This window comes from Styela clava, chromosome 4 (genome assembly GCF_964204865.1).
Source record: "Styela clava chromosome 4, kaStyClav1.hap1.2, whole genome shotgun sequence".
NCBI lineage: Eukaryota > Metazoa > Chordata > Ascidiacea > Stolidobranchia > Styelidae > Styela > Styela clava.
In genome coordinates this window covers 21839778-21862914 of record NC_135253.1, presented here as the reverse complement: position 1 = coordinate 21862914, position 23137 = coordinate 21839778, and the positions used below count along the sequence as shown (strand labels likewise).

Below are 23137 nucleotides of genomic sequence, written 5' to 3'. Positions count from 1 at the left end.
TTGAGATATTTTTGCAAAAAATTTTTTTTTCGGAGTGTGTTTTAAAGATATATTGCTGAATAGAACTCTAGCACACGGTTTTAAAAATCCATAAGAGAAGCTTTAGGGCTCAGTGGTTGACAAAAAAAATAACTTTAAAAAGACCATGTCAAATAAATTGGGTCAATAGCTGGAAGAGGGTTAAGCGTTAGGCAGATTTTTTGACGGGAAATTTCACTGCATATAACCAGTTCGGCGATAAGGCGTATTTATGTTTCGAGAATATATTTAAGGTTTGAACGTTAGCAATGACTTGGTTATAGTTTGCGCGAATCTTTTGTACAAAGTCCCCGCCACGTTAAAAATAAAAATAGTAATTATCTAGACAGGGTTAGGAATGCAGGTTGCGCTTGAAAATCAAATTTTTAAAATCATTCCTGACCTCAACTGGAAAATTACTAATTTGTTATTTAAAACGTGGCGGGGTTGTTTTCATCAAATATCACAATTTTGCAAATTTTACAAAAGATCTAAATAATGTTCGTAGGCAATTAGTTAAATCTAAATGGGTCGTGATTGCAAACTTAAGAATAGAGTAGTGTATTATGGTCGCCAATCAAATATGAATTAACAATTGGACTGAAATATACAGAGTGTTAAAAAAGTTACGGAAAATAAATGTAGGTAAAATTTTTTGTCATGGCAAGGTTAAAAAAAGTAACTGTTAAAAAGCGACAGTCGGGAAATGTTTGAATGGCAGTTCACCGTGATTTGATACTGTTGAAAGATCTTATTCGTTAAATGTTTTAAGTAGCATTCCATATTAACTTATGTTAATTTAGCGACATTTTTTCAACACCCTGGACACAGTAAGTTAGAAGAAAGTTGGATGGCGGCAGTCGTCGTATAATGGCTGGTTATATATATATACACCAGGTTAGGAATAGGGATAGATATTGTTTTATTCGAAGGAGCGACTTCAACCGCCCACGCTATGTGGGATTAATTATATGTGGTATCTATTTATCAACTTAAAACTTTACCCAAAATGGAATATTTATCTCGGTGACGTTTTATTTATCGTGTTTATTGGAAAAAACTAAAATAATACTTACCATACCGTTACCGATGTGGGAATTAAATTGCGTTTAAAGTTTACCTAAAATGAAACATTCTTATCTGAGCGGTGTTTCATTTTTTCCCATGCACGTCAGAGGAAACGAAAGTTTTGCTACGAAGTGCGCTACCATTGCATCTTTGGAAATTATAGCCTTGTCTCGTATTTTTTTTAATACGACGCTTTTTTATGCGTTTTTCACTCGGAGCGAGGCATTGTATAAGCATCCACTTATATCTGAAGTGGGGTTACCATATTTTTTGACTTCAAATCGGGACGCCTCCAAAGACACGACCCCTTAGGTGTGATCCTGTAACTTTACAGTTTCCGATTTTACTACACAGGTCTATATTCAAAGCCATCCCGGCTGTCTTCATTGGCCATATTGTCATCGAGAGTTTATGCGCATATTCTCTGTCTAAATATCGGGTTTAGTTCGAAAAATAGAAAGGAATAGACGCTAACGATACAAATGATCCAAATTTAGATTTTTTCAAGTACAGCAAAAGGAATAAAGAATAATGAAATAGTCTGCCGTTTTCAAGAATTTACTTATTCGCCCAGGCATGTTTTTCTGTAGATAAGACCTTAAAAAAAACGTTGTTAAATGTTACATTCACGTGAACGTCCGAACAGGACTAATTAAAATTTACTATTTGATTTACAATTTGAACGCAATGAATCGTATTCTACGTTAACGACAGAAGAACCAATTGAAATTGCAACTTTTGCACATATGGTTTTTATTGTTGAGAACTTCCATCCCAACATTTTAGCATAGAATTGATTTTGCATGTGATACGTTCTCTAACAATGTTAGCGGGAAACAACGAAACAAGCAGAATAACGCATTCACCTTCAGTAAGTACGCTAGCGTTGCGCTACACAGCAACAACAGTAACGAGAACATGTTCGTGTATTATGCTGGATGGCTGAACGCCAAACGTTTTGGCTGACTTGTCGGGACGGCGGGAATGCTATTTTCGGAATCTTAACTGTTCGTCATTACTCATCAAATTGTAGTTTTTTATGACTTTTGAGTTTGACCCTTTTTCGTCACCTTATTACATTACACTTACGCCCGTTGTATTTGTATCAGATTTAATTTGTATTCACTTGTAGAGTATTTTAAAAGTACAACAGACTGAAAGTAAATACATTCGCGTATTTTTTTTGTGTTTATTTCTGGCCCAAGCTTTTTAACAAGATTTTTTTTTGTAAATGTGTGTTGATGAGCGGGCACATGATACTCATCATGTTTTAAAGGTTTTACTCGCTCTCCAAAATTCCTCATTTTTAATTTCTGTCTATTGTGGTGTGTTCAGAACAAACATAACAAAGTTATTAGTGCGATGCGGCCATCAATTTTGTTCTGTATGCACATTACGATTATTACCTTGATTATGAAAAGCGCTGTATCTTTGTAGAAAGTCAAAAAAACACAGGTGAACAGAACCACTGGTTAATCATTAGCTCTGATTGAAACTAAAAAAACCAGCTTTCATATTATTATTTTCAAATTATTTTACTTAACAGGTTGTAAGACTTAATATTAATAATAAAATAAGGAAAATGCAGACACAGCAGAACTTACGTGGACGATGGGGATCTAAAGTTGAGTTTCTATTCGCATGCATTGGATATGCCGTTGGACTTGGAAACATATGGAGATTCCCGTATTTGTGCTATACCAGTGGAGGAGGTGAGGCCTTTTCTTTTTTGGTGCTTCTGAAATATGTGCTCTAAGATAGCGCACAACCTGAACATAGTATTGTACCAGGTTAGGGTTCAGGTTGTGCGTCATCTTGGTACGAATACTTCCGGAGCGCCTCTTTTATAGGGTTGTGAAGTTGAGACAATTTATACTCAACTTTGAAATGCGAGCCTTTGAAAACGGGGGATACGAAAATACAAAAATTAGAAATTAAACAAACATTATAGTTTCTGATTCTACAGCTCTGTATGTTCATTGTTCAAACATGGTATAACTTGAGATATTTACCAAAATGCCCCACCAAATCACGAAACGACAGTGAGGTAGCTTTTTGTGTGCATTTGAAGAATAAATTTGGACAAAACCTGACAGCAAATTGTTGATGGGCACAGAATAATTGTTTCTATCTTGTAATAAATTTTTAAAATATTGTCAAAAAAGGTGCTCCCGAAGTATTCTTACCAAGATGGCGCACAACCTGAACATAGTATTTGTGCCAGGTTGGTGTTGTTCAGGTTGTGCGTCATCTTGGTACGAATATTTCCGGAGTGCCTCAAAAAAATTCCTATTTCAAAAAATTTGTTTTCAAAATAATTTTCTGGACACAACAAATAATCACAGGTTGACTTTTCCAATTTGGTCATCCCTCAATAATAAGTACGTTAAAATGTAAACAATAAGGTCCTTATTAACCACTCAGTTGTGTTATGAAGAGCACTCGATAACGTGAAAATGAATATTTTGAAACGAACGATCAGTAATCAGTATTTTATTTTTTCACCATCATGTAAATACACTTTGTACAAACAATATAAAAAACAAACATGAAAATGATATCTCAGGGTGAAAGGGGGGCGAAAAAACCAATACTGGTTATCAAGTAGCAACACTCGTACTTAAGCCTTAACAGTAATCAAGTTATCCCGTGTTATCCCGTAACTCCACGAAATAGAAATCAATTGTAAGTGACAATGAAATGTAATGTTCAAATTAGCATGAATTGTGAATTTATCCATCTCTTAAATTCATCTGTAGAGGTTCTAATGTTTTGAATTTGTTAATAAAATAGGTTTCTTTAGTTTGCCCGTATACTTGGTCTCGTATACGTGATCTCGATACAGTTTTTCTATTCCAATTACCAAAAAGTCGTTGATGGAATGGCCTGATTGATTGAAATGTTTGCCAATTGTAAGATCTTTGTTTTTTTGATTGATGCTTCTGATGTGTTCTGTAATTCTGTATTTTAAATGGTTACCTGTTTCAAATTTGTTTTCAAAATAATTTTCTGGACACAACAAATAATCATAGGTTGATTTTTCCAATTTGGTCATCCCTCAATAATAAGTACGTTAAAATGTAAACAATAAGGTCCTTATTAACCACTCAGTTGTGTTATGAAGAGCACTCGATAACGTGAAAATGAATATTGTGAAACGAACGATCAGTAATCAGTATTTTATATTTTCACCATCATGTAAATACACTTTGTACAAACAATATAAAAAACAAACATGAAAATGATATCTCAGGGTGAAAGGGGGGCGAAAAAACCAATACTAGTTATCAAGCAGCGTAAGCACTCGTAATTAAGCCTTAACAGTGATCAAGTTAAAAAAATAGTCAAGCATTACATCATTAAAAAAATTTACAGCAAAAAAACCCATCCCATCACATACAAATGAACATTTGATATCAAGGCAGTAATGGGCTATGCTAATGGATATTGAATAAAATATATGCTTCATCCCGGGAGAGAAAAGTCAATAAGCTAACCTAATCATAATTGGCGCACTAAAGCCGGCCACATTTTTCAGGAACGGACTTCCTTTGATCTTATGCCATCTTTTGGTTTGCCATCTGAGTTTCAGACTTTGCCTGTTCAGGTTTTATTTTATGCCTTATGTCCATTTTTTGATTGTTCATTAAATTATTATTAATTATGATTTTCTCAAAACCTTGAATTATGACATAATCTCGTTTGGTTTCACTGTAATTACTTTGGTCTCTTCCTGATGTTCAGTCAAACTTTGTATCCAATTATTCAATTCAGGTACATAGAGGCATTTGACTTTGATCCTACCCCAAAGAAGACTTGTAAAAATGATGATGCTATTCTTTGTGATAAAATTTACATATTGGTCATAAATTATTCGCTGAATTTTTCAATGTATATGAAATGTTTTGTAATTCATTTACATACGATCTTCTGATTTGATTTGGACAAAATATACAGAGTATCTTGAACAATAAACTGGTTAACTATTCCAATCTACATTATTATCTACAGTGCTATGTTCATCTTTTTTTTCATCATTACCGTAAGTGTGTTTTGTCGGTATGGCCTTGCTACACATCAACTTTAATAAAAAGGTGATCCAAATGTCTTGACGGAATGAAGTATTCCTATCAAGCATGATATTATGTTAAATTTTATTTTGCTGGAGGGCAAAATGCAAGATATCATCTATAGCATTTGTATATCAGATAAAGGGGTATCATGTTTCATAAACAAGTTATTACTTTATCATCAGGCAAACAATTTAAACAGTTAGAGAAAATCATTTTACGTTTTACAATGAGCCCTGTTGTGAATTACTAATAAGACAAATTCCTACTTTGCAGAATCAAATAGGTCTGTGAAAGTGTAACCCTCGATGGCCCTAACTAGTAGGGGCCCAGTTTTGGTACAGATGACGATGGTCACTGACAATTGAGATTGTGTAATATAAAATGAATTCGTCTTTGCACTTTATTAATGTGACTGGTCACCAGATGAGAGGCCATAGTTTTACATACGATTAAAACCTTTTATCACCTTCCCACCCTGAGATGTCCACTTTGTGCTTTCAACTCTCCTCTCTCTCTCAGGATGAACATGAAACAAATCCTTCAAACTAAATTCTCTCATGCTTATATGGGGCTGGTAACTGACCCACAGGTCATAGTTCACCACTTGGTCGGGTCATCCTATCAGCCTTTCTCTCTCTGGGACAAATATTACATCTTGTCCGCAATATTATTATCAGTAGTAGTTATGCGAGACTAACTCCCAATCCTTCCTCAATACTTTTGCGCTAGTTGATACGTATAATGCAAGAATGCTGTAGCAAGGATAAACATGACCATACTATGCAATTCACGAGTCCTGTTGCACACTAACACAATGGATTGTTGTAAACTACTTGTCTGAAGAAGTCTGCTTTTGGTCAGACGAAACGTTACAAGAATACATTCGTGTCATAGTGCAGGACTTTTGAATTGCATAATCTCATTCGCCATAAACTGTAATAAAAACTTTCCTCTCCCTGAAGTCATGTGAAAATCCTTTAGCCAAATTTCCCCATCCCTGAATGAGGCTGGTAACTAAACAAGAGGCCATGGTCAACCATATGATAAAGCCATCTTATTACCTTTTCCTCGCTTCTTTTTTATATAACACTTTTTCACACCATTTTCTCTTGTCATGGCCCTTTTGTAAAGCCAGCAGACTTTCTGTTCCATCATTTTCTCCTTTTTTTGATCACACCCTGGGTGAGGGAAGATGGCATTAAATTTGAACCGAGATAAAAACAGTTGAGTCCAACGTTTTAATTACTGGGCCATCATCTAATCTGGGATGAATATTATATCTTACCCACTAAATAAGATAAAACTGCTTTTCTCCAAAATAAACACAAAAATTAATTATCCATTTTCAATTTCACAGGTGCTTTTCTCTTCCCGTATTTTATCATGCTGATACTGTGTGGAATTCCACTTCTGTACATGGAGATGGCTGTTGGACAGTTAACACGAAGAGGACCTGTTCATGCTATTGCTAAACTATGCCCTATACTGAAAGGTAAGATTGGATTTATAAAGTGAAACAATGTATTAGAGATGTATACAAGGTTAGAAGTGCCCCTTTGATGTATGCAGTGATTTGTTTTCTAAAATCTGGCAGCAAGTTATACAGTCACAACATATGACCTTGCAGATGTATACTGTTCGTTCTTCAACGCATGATTTTTTGATTTGAAAGTCATTCGTTTATCAGCGATGAAACATAGTTAGGTTTCTGGAATGTCCATTTTGAATACTTATTGTTACTAACTTTCACCCAGTGGTGTATCTATCCTGTGGCAGCCAGGGCTCGTGCCATGGGCACGTTTGGACAGGGGTGCAAGAAGAGCAAAAAGTTTTATTCGTAAAATATTTCAATAAAATTTTTTCAAACTCAAAATGATTGAAAGTACTATTTTTACTCAATAACGTAAAAGGATCTCATTTCCACCACCATTGTTTAAAAAAATTGCCAACTAACGATCAAGGAGGAAAGAAAACAAATCACAACAAACATAAACATGAATATAAATGGTTAGTCATTATTCAGGAGGCGAACTTTATAATATAATTACGCCTCTACTTGTACCGGTAACCAGACGCTACCGTGCTTTTTATCTCCTTTTGATAACAATAAAAACCTTGTCTATTTTCGCCACAGGTACAGGAATTGCAATGGTGATGCTGAGTTTTCTGCTATGTACTTACTACAATGTGATCATTGCTTGGTCTCTGCATTATTTTTTTCATTCATTCTTTAATCCATTACCATGGACTGGTTGCAATAATACGTGGAACACAATTTTCTGCTTAACAGGTACAATTTTAGTTGGTACTTCCGTAGTTTGTGTATCAGGTTAGGGTTAGACCATAATTTTTTTTCCCATTTTCCTTATTTTGGTTCTATTACGAGTTCGGGACTGTCTGTGTTAGCCAAGTGAATATACCCCCTGCCCATAGCGTTCAGTCTCTTTACACAACTTGATGTAAAGTAGGCGAACAAAATTAGTTACCTCCATATTGGTACACATACTTCTCGAGCACCAAAACTTTAATACATTAGCAAACCTTTCCATTTCTGTTGAAGTTAAATCGAACTTTTATTTTTGCTCCAGGTGATGAGGTTCAAAATTTCACATCAACAATATCAAATGGTGATAGAAATTTGACCGACTCAGAATTAGATTATTATAATCCTGAATATCTTGTGAAGCACACGTCACCATCCTACGAATATTTCAAGTGAGTATAACATTTTATTCTCCATATTTATAGATTCCGTTGCTAGTCCGTTTCAGGTGTTTGGGACAATTAACAGATTGGCTATCATCAATTTATAAATCTATCGCTGAACGTCGGTGTGGCGAATCATGCTAAGCATTAGGAATACGCTTGCCACCGTATCTCTGATTACCCTGCATGTGTTCGCAGTTCGAATCCTGCGGGGGTCACGGTAATTATGTGCGAGAGGATTGCTGGACTTAGGATAGGATTTACATATTTATCCCGGGGGAGAGGAAAGCCGATAAGACGGCTTATCCATATGGCGAACAACGGCCTCTCGTCCGGTTACCATTCCAAGTCGGGTATGGGATTAGTTATATTGTTTGTTTTCGAAAGCATGGACTTGGTGGTGGAGGAAGCCGTAATCGACCAGCGGTTACGTGAACCACCCAACGACGGCGAGGAGTCCAGCAATCCTCTCGCACATAACCATCCCTACATGGGATTCGAGCCTGCGAACCCACGCAGAGTAATTAGAGGTGCGGTGGCGAGCGTATTCCTAACGCTTAGCGAACAAACGACTTTCCGTTGTAGGTTAGTTTACGTACCATCACTGCTTTATAGCGGCCCCCTTGACACCTTTTTTAATTATGTTTGTACAATGTGCACTTTCGTCATGTGAAAAAATTAAACTTCTGACTGACTGATATCAACTATTTTTCAGTTATAATGTCTTGGGAATTTCCAATGGCATCGAAGACATGGGACATATGCAAGGAGGTCTAGTCGGATTTCTGTTCTTAGCTTGGGCCATCTGTTACTTCTGCCTGTGTAAAGGAGTAAGAATTGCTGGAAAGGTGGGTGTATTATTAAAACCAAGTAGTGGGGTAAAAAGTTCTGGGTTTGCATGGGTAGTCACAGTAAATGGGTTAGGTCATAATTTCAGGTAGAAATACTCCGAGAGTCACTTGGCTAGTCCTCGAACTCATAATAGAATTAGAATAAGGAAAATTGGAATAAAATTATCGCCTAATCTTAACCTGGTACACGCACTACGTTCCGGTGTCCGCCATCTAGGTTCACATACGTCAGGATTACCAATTTTTTATTAAAAAATATTTAAAAAAAAACTTCTGGAAAATTCTTGGAAAATTGGATAAAATTATCGTCTAATCCTAACCTGGTACACATACTACGTGTTCCGGTGTCCGCCATCTAGGTTCACATACTTCAGTATCACCCCTTTTTTATTGAAAAATATAAAAAAAAAACTTCTGCTTAACAGGTGGTTCTTTTCACTGCTACATTTCCGTATGTCATCCTGTTTGTTCTCCTCATAAGAAGCGTAACATTGCCAGGCGCCGAGAACGGAATACGATATTTTATGATTCCACACTGGCCTGATCTGGGAAATCCTAGGGTAAGTCAGTTAATTGAGAATAGGATTTTCATATTTAATTAATATGATTTTCATAATAATTATCGAACCTGCAAACAGGATAATCAGAGATGCGGTGACGAGCGTATTCCTAACTCTCAGCATGATGCGCCACATCTCCGAGCATTATCTCGTAATTATTGCTAATGATGTCAAATTTTGCTTCAAATACGTCATAAGTGTGGGAAGCATTTAATGAGTTTGAAAAGTTTACAATCTCTTACTTAATCATATGTTTGAAGAAAATTTGCTCACAGCAAGCTCGCATCCACTCGCTCAGAAATAACGAAGGTTGATATCTGAGCAAAGATTTAGATGACAACTAAAATGATCGAATATTAAAAACTTACGGTATATTAATATTAAAAATTACTTCCCTGATTCAACTTCAATTTTTTTTTTCTGTTATAGATATGGCTACTTGCTGCAGCACAGGTCTTCAACTCCATTGGAATAGGATTTGGTTCCTTAATTGCATTTTCAAGTTACAATCGAAGAGATAATAATATTTTACACGATACTCTTATTATTGCCATCGTCAACAGTTTGACTTCGTTACTCGCGGGTAGAAGTTTTTGTGTTTTTCGATAAATTCAATTTTTTCGGTTTATCTAAACTTTCACAGTAATCTGTAATTTATTTTTCCACTATTTGTTCAAATTATTTAAAGGAAAAACATCAAACATGTGTGAAGGGATTTATAATCCAGCCAGTGGCGTATCTAGGGTGTGGCAGCCATGGCTCGTGTCATGGGTGCCGTTTGGACAGGGGCGCAAAAAGGCGAAAAGTTTTTATCGTTAAATGTTTCAATAAAATAATTTTGAATTGTTAAGCCTGTCAGCCATTTATTGTGGCCCTTGTCAGCAGTCGTCAGCCCTTGTCAAAAGATTTTGGACCTCCTGAAGTATGCGCACGACCTGAACTCAGGTTGTGTACCAGGTTAGGGTTCAGGTTATGCGACATCTTGGTGCACATACTTCAGGAGCACCCAGATTTTTCCCCACCGTGCATAAACTCTTAATCCAACAGTTTATGTTTCAAAAGACGCTCACATGGGTATAAATACCTAATGTTTTTTTTCATCGCCTTCGTTTTGCCCAGTGTCTTTATTACTGTAATGCTAAGCGATAGCCGTATTCCGCATTTTTGTGTGGCTCATGTACCGTAGATGTCTGAAGTTGGTTATATGCCCCACCAACAAAAAAGTGGTACTCCTATAGTGTGTGTACCAGGTTAGCGTTAGGTCATAATTTTATTGCGATTTTCCTTGTTTTAGTTCTATTAGAGTTCGGGGACTGTCTGTGTTAACCAAGTGAATATATCACCTGCTCATAGGTTCCCGTCCCTTTATACAACTTGATGTGAAATAGGCGAACAAAATTAGTTACCTCCATATTGGTACACATACTTCTGGAGCGCCGAGTATGTCGCACATCTCTGGTCTAGATTTAAATGATCTTTTTAGGTTTTGTTGTTTTTTCTGCTCTTGGAGGAATGGCTGAGATGATGGGGGTAGGAATACATGAAGTTGTTTCAGGTGGACAAGAACTTGTGTTCGTTGTTATTCCAACATTGTTCTCTCTTCTACCATTATCAAATTTGTGGGCTGTTCTTTTCTTTTTGATGTTGATTTGTCTTGGAATTGATAGTCAGGTATAGTTGTGATTTCTTTTTGTTTAGTTTGGAGAGAGAAAAGCTAGGTAGATCGCTTAGTCATCATATTTGCAACAATAGTGGAGGTGGAAATTCACAAAAAGAAATATTTTGTATCACAAAATATTGCTGTCACAATAAAAAACTGTGAATTCATAATACCTTTGAACAACCTTACCACCTTGGCCCAAAGTGCATTACTATATGCAGGAATCAGATCAGTCGATCAGGAATTAAAAAAAATTCAAAACTGTTATTTAAAACATTTTTTAGTTTGCAATGGTAGAAGTCATCAACACAAGCATTATGGATGAACTTAATAAAAGATTCAAAAACTCTCGATTCGTCAGAAAAGAGATCGTAGCTTTGATCGTCTGTCTTGTTTGTTTTTTGCTTGGACTTCCAAATGTTGCGCAGGTAACAATAATTTATTTTATAAAATTTAGTTTTACTCAACATGAGCATGTTAGTACTAATTGTACCACTTAAACAAACTTTGATGGGTAGCTGGCTGACGGTTTCATATAGCTGACGGCGAGTCTTGCAATCTTTTTACACATAACTAACATGGCGCACTCATGGTTGAAAATTTTTATAAAAAAATTATACGTCATGTTTCTATGTTAGAATTTTGTGTCGTGCAATATCAGCAAAACTTCACCCAATTTTGAAATGTCCGTAACGCAGCTAGGGAATAACTCTTCTTCCATTTGTTATTCAATGAACTGTGATTGCCACGGTTACTTCGCCTGTTGTGTCTGGAGTACTTTTCTTCCATTGGCAAGAGTGACACCGGGAAATAGCGTCGCTTAAATGTATCTCAATGTCTGGCTTTTGTTAGTATTCTATGTTTGAATTTTTCTTCAGTTTAATTTAATGTTAGACTCCCTCATAGGTGACACTGCTCGATAACCATCACTGGCTTATCGCGTCTACCTTCTCACTCAAATGTATTTTTTTATTTTTCTTAGTTATGTTTGTAAAACATGTACTTTCGGTATGTGAAAAAATAAATACTGATCTGACTGATATCATATAAAGAAGGGTACCAGAAATGTGAATGAATTGCGTAGAAAGCAAACTTTGGTGGGAAATATTGGGTTCCGTAGAACTCTGAAAATATTTATAACAAATAAAAGTAACAGTTTTCTAGCAACACTTTCGGTACTCCCATAGTGTGCGTACCAGGTTAGGGTTCGACCATAATTTTATTCCAATTTTCCTTATTTTAGTTCTATTACGAGTTCGAGGACTGTCTGTGTTAGCTAAGTGAATATAACCCCTGCTCATATGTTTCAGTACCTCGCTTTACTGGGGCGCCACTCTTTTATTTGAAGATTGAGAGGATTGCTGGTCTCTTCGCCGCCGTAGGGTGGTTCACGTAACTGCTGGTCATCGAGGTCAGTTATGGTTTCCTCCACCATTAAGTCCATGCTTCCGAAAACAACTGGCTAACCGGACGAAAGGCCGTGGTTCGTCATATGATTAAGTCGTCTTATCGACTTTCCTCACACTATGAATCAATAGGTAAATCCTATTGCACTATACTTTCATGACTTTTCCACTGATGGTTATTTTTCTTTACAGGGTGGCATGTATTTCTTCATATTAATGGACCACTACAGTGCAGTTGTGTCGTTAATGTACGTTGCTTCGTTTGAAGTTATGGCCATTTGCTGGTGCTACGGAGCAAGCAGACTTGCAAAAGAAATCAGCTTTCTATCAAAATGGCGACCTCCATATTTTTTTCCATTTTGCTGGCTTTTCATTTCACCTGCATTACTCACGGTAATTATTTATTGAATTTTAAAAGATGTTAGAATATATGGATATTCTGGTTCTGTATATATTGTCATTTGAATGCCCTTTTGCGTAGGATATTGGGATGTATATAGATAACAAGTTGGTTCAAACCCAGCCCGCGGGCCACATGTGGCCCATCGCTCCATTATCTGTAGCCCGCGCCGCATTCGGAGAGTAATCAAAACTTTGTATTTCAAATTGCTTCGCATAAAATAAATCAGAAAAATTGTTTGACATATTGTTGTTATATCACTACTGTGACTGAATTGACTAGTATGATGGCTAGCTGAAGCAACTAGCGAAGTGAAGATGTGATGAGCAGTCTAAATTGTTACATGGATCTATCGTTTCGGTCGGGAATATATGCCAACAATATGGGCATGATAGAAAACTAAACATTGGATGCCGATTCCATTAGACTAGGCTGGCAATGCCTGATAACTATGTGTTTACACAATAGGAGTGCTTGTTTTGTATTGCACTGTTTACCTATTCTTGGTACTATTGTGGCCCACGACCAATGCCGAAATAATTTTGTGGCCCGCGAAGCCCACAACCTTGGACCACCCTGATATAGATAACAGGTTGGGGATAGGATCTACATATGGTCCCGATTTTCATTTGAGTTGCCTACATAAACAAATTATCATACCATTTGAAAACTTGATTTAAACAATATTGTTATCGGGTCTGGTATAGTTCAGTATCACATGCACTTCTAGTTGGCCTGGCTCAACAATTTTTGCAGATGTCCATCCTGACTACGTCACCGAAAAATTATGTCATTTCGACGTCACAGTGGCGTAATCGAAAATGCGGATGGTCGTCCAAATCGCGCAGACGATCACCTGAAATCGAGCAAGCAATTTCTCTCGTTTTCTCGTCACAATGATCACGATAAAAGAGAGAGAATGCTGGTTTTAGCAAGTTTGTTATCGGCGGCGCAGATGCCATTTCGGGTGATCATAATTATACTTTGGCAATCCCTATGACGTGATGGTGACGTCGAAGTGATGTAATTTTTGGACGGCATAGTCAGGTGGGGGTTAGTAATAACATATGAAAAATTTGTTATGCTACGCCCACTGGAGGTACTTGTGGTACTAAACTATACTAGACTCTTGTTATCTAACCAATTCAAGAGCCAGTTATACAAATGTATATTTTATTAAACAGTTAGTGCTTAATTTAAGCAGCTTAAACATGCTTTATACTTTACTCGTAGGTATATTATCTGCAGTGATTTTTGGGTACTCCTGAAGTATGCGCACCAAGATGTCGCACAACCTGAACCCTAACCTGGTACACAACCTGAATTCAGTTTGTGCACCATCTTGGTGCGCATGCTTCAGGAGGTCTAATTTTTGTTTGTTCATTCCTATTAGGTGGAAGAACTAGCGCTAGCACATCTTCAAACTTTGATTTGAGTTTGAAAACCAGTAATACCTCTTGATCATATGTTGTACACCTGTACCACGGCCTGTCAAGCCTGTCATGTTTCCAGTCCATGTCTAGTGTGGAATATGAATAGTTAATCAGTAGAGCTCGACCGATATCACTTTTTGACGCCGATACCGATATCGATATATCGGCCGATAACCGATATCGCAATGCCGATATTAGTATAAATCATATTTTGAGCCACGCTTTTATGATGCACCTTGTGAGTCTGTAGTTTCATTTTGATATTTGTTATCATGGCAGTAAGACTTTTATTTAACTAACTTCAGAGACTCTCAATACCTTATTTAGTCAATAATAATGGATTAGGTTTTTATTTTGTAATTTTCAGCAAAATGATAAACAACCATCAATATAGACAAAACGGTTACCCCCAGAAAATCAAAATTGAATTTGGGGAGGTCACAAATTCGGAACTGACATTATTGCTTTGAGCTACCTGTACCATGTGTCTATGATTACTGACTCACCAGCTTCCAATCGATTCTATTTATAGAACCACCGTTTATTGCTGTTACTAAATTTGCCTTTTTCTCATTGTGTACTCTCTCAAAAACGTCACTTTATAAAAGGTCATTGTTACTTCAGATATTAACTTTTCAGTTATGACCATGCATGAACTGGCTAATCATAAGACACCGGGATTTAGGAGAGAGACACCGTTATAACGCAAAATGAAAGCGAGAGAAATATACGCTGGTGGCGAGAGCCGTTGCAGCACGCAGCCCGACGCTTGCCGAGTATGGCCGATATATATCGGCAGTTTAAGGCATCGGCAAACACACAATATCGGCCCGATATATCGGTTGGCCGATATAACGGTCGAGCTCTATTAATCAGTTATTACTTATCGATCTTTAGATCGGTAAGTATGTTGATAGGTATTTGTCTGTCTGTCTGTTAGATGCACGCGATATCTCACGAAGGCATGGTTGGATCTGCTCCAAGTTTTGCATGTGCATTCATCATATCTCGGACCAGAAGCCTATTGATTTTGGATAAAATATGTCGTATACTTAGCGAATTCTTAATTAATTAGTGATGGGACACGTGGTGTCACTATATGGTCATGAATTGAAACCGCAGTTTCGATCGATAAGTCTTCGGTCTCCGACCGATATTCTCGTTTGTTCAATTGCACAGATGTGTCACGAATATTATTACTAAATTAATTATCAGACTCCATAATTCCTGTTGTTATGATGATTATATCTCACATTCACAACTCAAAAGTCCAAATTTTTTTGTACTATTTAAGATTAGGGATTTCTGTTTGTAGCCTTAAAATCAGAATTGAAATCCCATTGAGATAAGATTTTCATTTATATCCCAAATGAGGAAAGTTGATAAATCGACTCACTCTTACTAAAAAATAACCATCAGACACCAAACTTTTTGTTTTCAAAATTTCATTATCCTATAGGTATAGGAGGTATCGAGTTTTGTTGGTCTCAGTAACATGAATCGAATTTGAAATTCTGACAATAGTTAGGAGAGAGGAAGAGATAGTTTATTCCATTCGTAAAACCACAAAACACACAATATATGCAAACGCATATAAACAACAAATAGACAGATGCTTTGGTGTATGACAGGGAGGCAACGATATGACCTTTCGGGGTCATCAGAGTATGTTGCTCCCATACAATCACATTACCAGCAACAAATTGTGATTTGTTTCCTAAGAAGCAAAAATGACCATTAAGTTATGTATCCTGAGGAGAAAGAGTTTATTATCTTTCTGTAACTCACATCAAATTTTATTTGCCTTATAGTTGGACTTAAAATTATTTAGCCATTTGTATCCCAGTGAATATCACTTTCTGGAATTGCTTGCAATGAACTTGGGCAACGAACTGTTTATCTGTAAATTCAAGCAGTGCTTAGAGAAAAATTATCTCTATTTTTTCAGATGCTCTCCAACTTCACATACTCATCTCAATCCGTTCAACTACACTATGGAGACTACCTCTATCCAAGATGGACACAAGCTTTGGGCAGTTTCATAGCGTTGAGCTCAACAATATGGATTCTAATAGGAATATTACACACAATATGCACCAATGTAGGAACTTGTAAGCAGGTGGGAAAATATTTGGCATTTGGATTTTATATTGTGTTTGTTTTGTTCTGTTTTTCGACTGTTTTTGATGAACGGACGAGTACTTGTATGTCTTTTAACTTTGTCCTTAAGTTATACCCTTCCCCCAGGCCTTCTGCATTTTGTTTGTCCGTTTGTTGTTGTTTTGTTTTATGTCAGAGGAACCAGAATGAAATTGATTGATTGAAACATGTGTTAATTCCATTTTTGAGATATTTAATTTTTTTCCAATTTCGAACCTAATACTAAACAAGAAATAAGGAATTGAGCTTCCACTATGAAGCATAAACATTCATATATAACAAGGATCTACATATTTTTATTCCGGGGGAAAGGAAAGCCGATAAGATGGCTTGAAGATATGACGAATCACGTCCGGTTACCAGTCCATGTCGGGTATGAGAATAGTTAGACAGTTATTTGTTTCAGGGCTTAATGGCGAAGAAAGTCGTAACCAACCAGCGGTTCTCTGAACAAACCTACAGTGGCGAAAAGTCCAACAATCCTCTTGCTCTTGCACATAATTATCCCTGACAGGAATCAAACCTGGGAACCCACGCAGGGTAATCAGAGGTGCGGTTGCCAGTGTAACGCATAGCCTATGCGCCGAGCCAAGTTACATGTTCTAAAAAATTATTTTATGCTATTAGTGTAGAAATAAGTTCCTCACTCACACCTTGTGCTGGAGAGGCTACAGTCATTGACTAAATCTGAACTGGTATCACAAATCACCAAAGACTCGAGTCATTTTAATGGAATGTCCCTGACCAGTGGTGGGATTTGAATTTTTTGTCAGTCGGTTCCATCACAAAAGTCATATTTTTCAACCGGTTCTGTTACAAACAGAACATTGACAATAACTAGTGATGCTAACCGGTTCGGTGATCTCATAAAATTACGTGAGACGGTTCTATAGAACCCATGTGAACCGGCTGAATCCCACTACTGGCCCTGCCTAACTTGTCATCAAGGTACCATGAGGGAGACTTGACTAAGTCATAGGTTCTCAAAGTGCTCCGTACGGAGCCCCAGGGCTCCGCGAGAGAAACCCAGGGGCTCCGCGAGCTATTCGATTACTCTTCGAAATACTGACTCAAAATTTTGTAACTGTTGAAAGAAGCAATAACAGCGTTGATAAAATCTGACAACAATACAGCCTCGAAATATGGTAAAGAGGCTGAATTAAAAATGACATTATTTATAAGCAGGAGCGCAGCCAGGATTCTTAAGAGGGAGGTGGTTCAAAATTGGAATCGGAAATTTCCGCGCAACATTCTTCGCCATTAAAAAAACGGATGACGAGATTTCTGTTGCGTAAAATATTCAATCCATGACCGATGCGAGCATTCAACGTGTCTCTTCGTTATAATGTAATTGTGATCATCGTTACTCAAGTTTGATTCGAGATTAGTATTAGTATTACTTAAATGAAAGAATACTATTCTAAAATAACATAAAATATGTAATAAACTGCCAACAATAAATAAAGTGGAGTCGTATTTTCGCGATCTTGGGATTTGTCAAACTTGATTTGTTCTTTCGCACCTGAGATTATTTTTAAGCAGGATATCGCCGTTTAAAAAATCACAATGTCTGGGCAAAATACGAACAATTAGAATTCATTTTATTGCATTCGGCTCCGTCGGTAGTTTCAGAATGAAAAAAGGTACATCGTGGATCGCGTGCACAATTGATTGCGTGCGGCTTCGTCGGTAGTTTCAGAATGGGAAAAAAAGGTACATCGCGCGCACAATTGACTGTGTTTCGATTTCGCAGTTACTACGACGAAAACCTGACATCACACCAAATTTTGTGATTTACAATATCTATAAAAGCGTTTTCAATCTGAGGTGAGTCTGCTGAAGCCAAACGTGTGATCTTCCATTTTAAGTTTCAGTTTTAATATTTTAGAATGCCGTTTTTCAATCAAGAAATTTGAGTTGCGGATTTATCTCTTTATTAATTATAATTTTTAACATTTCGTCGCAGATGACTATTATATGGTAACATGTTTTTCACATTGAACTCATAATTTCCCACGAGAACAAAAAAGGAATTAACGTCGTCATTGTGTAACAATACATGTATATGCCGAGGGAAATTTTTGATTTAAGGAGAATAAACACCGGCGTAAAGATGTTCAAAACACGCCATGCTGACGAAAAAAATCGGCGATTGTAACAAAATAAAATCGCGCACGTTATTAGCGGCCTGTTAAGTCTTCCATAAATGTCAAAAGAGAAAAGATTCGACCCCTAATTTATTAATATGTTCGTCAAGTGTCAAATTTACAGCTTTAGTATGAAATTCAGATTCATTTATGGCTTGTGTTAATCCTATTAAAAAAGGTTCAGCATTTTAAATAAGTAAAGTACTTTTAACTTGCCCAGGAATATTAATCTGAAAGTAACAATTTTAACATTTATTTTGGGGCTCCGCGAATAATATTCAACTTTTCAAGGGCTCCGCAACACCAAAAGTTTGAGAACCCCTGGACTAAGTTATTTGTTTGATTTCGAGACTTGACTCTCGGATGACCTGTGACTCTCAACTCTGGGTTTACAGGGCTTGTACCCAACATTTCTCATACCCCTTAGATATGCACATACTAGTATGCTTCAGAGCTTTTCATCTTAGAGAGGGTGATTCCAAATTTAGGGGGTGATGGATGTTTGGTATTAACGATAAAACTATTTATATTATATAAAAATGTGTTATGTATTCGATCATCTGCACTGTATATATACGACTATATTAGTAGTATATATGCGACTTCCTGGATATTTAAATACAATTATATTCAAGTTAGGGTGCTTCCGTAGTATGTCTACCAGGTTAGGGTTAGGCCATAATTTTATTCCAATTTTCCTTGTTTTAGTTCTATTACGAGTCGGGGACTGTCTGTGTTAGCCAAGTGAATATATCCCCTGCCCACAGGCTTCCGTCCCTTCACACAACTTGATGTAAATTTACCAAACAAAATTAGTTACCTCCATATTGGTACACATACTTCTGGAGCGCCGTAATTTGTAAATCTAGTGTGTTTCGAGTAAAAAATAAACTACTGACTTACTGGCTGTATGATATTTTAGAGAGAGTATTCACTCGCCTATGAAAGGGGTGCAGAGAAATCACTGACCCATATCCCCATGGTTGACAACACTTCTGTGAATTAAATACTCATTTACTAACCAAGTACTATAACTAATTAATAAAATCACTTTTTCGCAGAGATGCGGCATGGGACTTCGGCCAACTTTCCAGCCAGTGTATGCATCGATTACTAATAAAAGAAGCGAAGGGATAGAACCTACCAATGACGAGCCTTCAACAAACATTGAAATGGTGGCCCAACCAATTGTTGAGCAACCACTTTTGGTCGAAGCTACTGTGGAACCGACGACACAATCAACTGCCAATGAAGGGGATTGCTCTTCTCCACCACCTGACTACGAGTCTGCGGCCGTACAGACTTGAGATATTTTGAAAAAATTGGCGAATCTTAAAAGTGCAAACTAATATGGCATGAAGATTGCGACATGAATGTTGCACAATGAGAGCAGTAGACAGCAGATATTGTCTAAATTAGGGAAAAATTTACACATGTATCAATACTAAACATCATTTTTATATTTCTCCAAAAAAGCCTTGGCTTTTGGTAATATTAGGGTTTTTAAATTTCATAAATTTATGAGTGCAAAATTGCGACACTCATGTATCAAAACATTATCTTTATATTTCTTGAAATTGCTTTGGTAATATTATCAATTTTGTAACTTGAGATACTATATGTTCCTATATGTCTCGAAAATGCTTTGATAATGCTAACAGCAAGTTTTTGATCTGGATATGATTTTTGCTAAGTAGTCGTAAATTCATAAATTTACTGTTTTTATGTCTGTGGGGCGATTTTTAAAGCCTTATATGAAATGTTTCTGTTTGAGTTATTAAATTTCGTTTTTGTGTCTGTGGGAAGATTTTAAAGCCATACATAAATTGTCATTCTTGCCGACCTGAGACACTAATTTAGCAATACCTAAATATTGTTTTTGAATTTCATAAAATTACAAATTTTGTGTTCGTAGTTTGATTTTTAAACCCATTGCCATTCTGTTTGACACTTTATTAGTCCACTTGCAGACTAGAGACACTAATGGCGTTTTTATATTCCTTAAGAGTGCTTCCATGATATTACTGATTTTAAAATTTCATATCGTTTTCCTTGGTCTTATTTTGATCACTTCTTTGCATTTTTGAAACCAATCATTGGTGTTCGACATTTCTTTCAAATGCATAATTTGCTATTAGACGGTGGCTTTTTCGACTTTGAATGTTTTGAAAAAATTTGGAAAGATTTGAAAATGCAAATTATATGGCTGTGCAGATTGAGCTTACTTATCGACTTACCGGTGGATGCTTTGAAAAATTAATTAGAAGTTTTAAGACACTAATGTATCAAAATGAAATAAAGTTTTTATTTTTTGAAAGTCCTTTGGTATTATTAACATTTTTAAAATTTTATATAGTTTTGTCGAAATTAAAACATAGTTTCTATATTTTCTGTTTTATTAATATCAATTGCTTATTGACAATGAGACTATAATGACTTGAAAAATTGATGAAATTTATGATTGCAAACTAATATGTGTTTTATATTTTCTGAATATGCTTTGGTAATTTGTATTATTATTGACCGAACTATGATACTGCAGACTAATCGACTTGAGATATGTCCAAAATTATTGAAATTTAAAAATGCAAATTTTTTATACCGCGGACCCTTGTTTGTGGATCTTATTTTTTACAGAGGTCTACTTCGCAGAAGCTGAAAACAGGGTTCGCCTACATTTACAACAACTTGTTAAGGGCTCTTAACAATTAAAATTTGCGACTTTATCTTGTTCACGAATGTCTATACACTAAATGTATAGATTTAAGACTCTTAATATCGCCGCGGCCCCCCAGTGTAGTTCTCACACACCCCCAGTGCCCCACGCACCCCAGTTTGGGAAAACCTGCACTGATGTATCAAGATTGAGATAGAAATGCAACAGTGTTTTATATTTCTCGAATATGCTTTAGTAATTGGTGAACATTAATGTATCAATATTATAAAGAGTTTTCATAATTCTGCCAGTTCAACTTCCTTGTCCTGAATTATGAACATACTTACTGGATATTTTATTGCAAAAACAATGAAAAACCATCAAAAACCACTGGTTTTTACAGATTTTTGTGAGCTAAACCATGAAGAAAAAATAATAAATGCTATGAATTTCACAATGAATTACTATTTTTTCAGAATCATTTTGGAGCTACCTTCATCAATTTTTTCAATTTTTTTCCATCCAGTTTGAACTATTTTTTATGAAGTTGAATTTGCATTAACATGTCTCATTCCACAAAGTAGAAGGAGAATTTCTTAGCTTTTTTTACAAAAGTTTTTATTTGCATTGGATGGTATTTTCTGAATCTTCAGTGTATTCCTACCTCTCTTAAGTTGTGTTCGCCGATTAATTTTATTTTCAAAATTCTATTTCCCAATTAAAATCATTAATGTTGCAGCATGACTGGCATTTCATTTGCATCTCCCAAGTCGAGTCTGTCCCAAATCTTCCAGTACCCACAGCATTTAGGTACTCCCGAAGTATGTGAACCATGATGGCGGACACCGGATTGTAGTATGTGTACCAGGTTTGACCATACTTTCAGGTACAAATACTACGGGAGTTACTTGGCTAGTCCCCGAACTTGTAATAGAACTAAAATAAATTGGAATAAAATTATGGCCTAACCTCAACATGCTACACACAATACGTTCCGGTGTTCGTCATCATGGTTTGTTTACATACTTCGGAAGTACCATTATTTTTACTCATCATATCATATTTGCACTATCATCACCTTATTACAATCATCTGTATTCATTTTACAAAGTTAATCATAATTTTGGTGTATGAAACTTTTGCTTGAAGCTATTTTTTTACTTTTGTGATCCAGAGTTTTCACGAAAGCCAATATTATGCAGACAGGCCAATCATGAAATGCTCTCAAAAAATTATCAGATAGTCACTTGCTCTGTGAGCCTTCTAAATTTTTCAGGAGATAAGTTTGCTAGTGTTTATATTAGTACACAAAACTTAACTTTTGAGTAGCAGTTTGACCGTCCTAAATTTACCAATAAGCTGTAAAGCAGCTCTTTTTTAAGGTTACCCCGCCACTTTCATGGGATCACGTTACTGCAAAAAGTACGGGTAATAAGCTGCAGAGATAACTCTTTCGACTCCATAATTAGCTAGCTGTTCCTTATAATATTAGTTTCTGATTATCTTACTGAAACATGCAACAATTGAATTTGCTGGCTTGCGTTATTTTTTTAGGGCGTAAGTTATTAGCTTCCAGGGATGAAGTGAGTGTATCAGATGAGGTTTTCGATTCAGTACCAAAAGGGGAGAGACATAATTTTAATACTTAGAAAAATTGTCAAGTCTGCCCAAAGTAGTCCCAAAGTTTTTAGGTCAAAATTTTGTTTCCTTGGGCGTTATTAACACAAAGTTGGAATTAGTTTTTAAATAGCTCAGAGGTTGGAGTCAGGTGTGAACTGGAGAGGGAGGATTTTCATATTTATCACTCATCTATCACTTTTTTTACAATTTAGATCGACAATGGGCAGGCAAACTGCAGCCCAACAAAGCATTTTGTGCCGGCCTCTGCTCTTGCAGAAAGTTGTATAAATTATTACAACTACATACAAAATTTAGATTTATTTTCACAATTTCTTTAAAATATCTGGACTATGAAATAATATAGATGTCTTTTTTTTTC

General features: G+C 36.2%; 1 protein-coding gene across 1 annotated transcript; it reads left to right on the top strand.

Annotated features, from left to right (window-relative positions):
• The first annotated feature begins 2636 nt into the window (after window positions 1–2636).
• On the top strand, window positions 2637–22670 carry LOC120327097 (sodium- and chloride-dependent betaine transporter-like). Its single transcript, XM_039393496.2, has 12 exons — window positions 2637–2798; window positions 6517–6651; window positions 7294–7449; window positions 7748–7874; window positions 8581–8713; window positions 9142–9276; window positions 9706–9859; window positions 10760–10947; window positions 11221–11364; window positions 12535–12735; window positions 16124–16294; window positions 19544–22670. The coding sequence occupies exons 1-12, from the start codon at window positions 2669–2671 to the stop codon at window positions 19787–19789; spliced, it is 1920 nt and encodes a 639-aa protein (XP_039249430.2). The 5' UTR covers window positions 2637–2668; the 3' UTR covers window positions 19790–22670.
• The last annotated feature ends 467 nt before the right edge of the window (window positions 22671–23137 follow it).

What these genes read in the sequence shown, in the direction of transcription:
- LOC120327097 (XM_039393496.2), top strand. Translation starts at nt 2,669, where the DNA reads ATGCAGACACAGCAGAACTTACGTGGACGATGGGGATCTAAAGTTGAG. An exon ending in CTGATCTGGGAAATCCTAGG is followed by an intron (nt 9,277 to 9,705) that starts GTAAGTCAGTTA and finishes TTTCTGTTATAG; the next exon opens with ATATGGCTACTTGCTGCAGC. An exon ending in TTTCACCTGCATTACTCACG is followed by an intron (nt 12,736 to 16,123) that starts GTAATTATTTAT and finishes CTATTTTTTCAG; the next exon opens with ATGCTCTCCAACTTCACATA.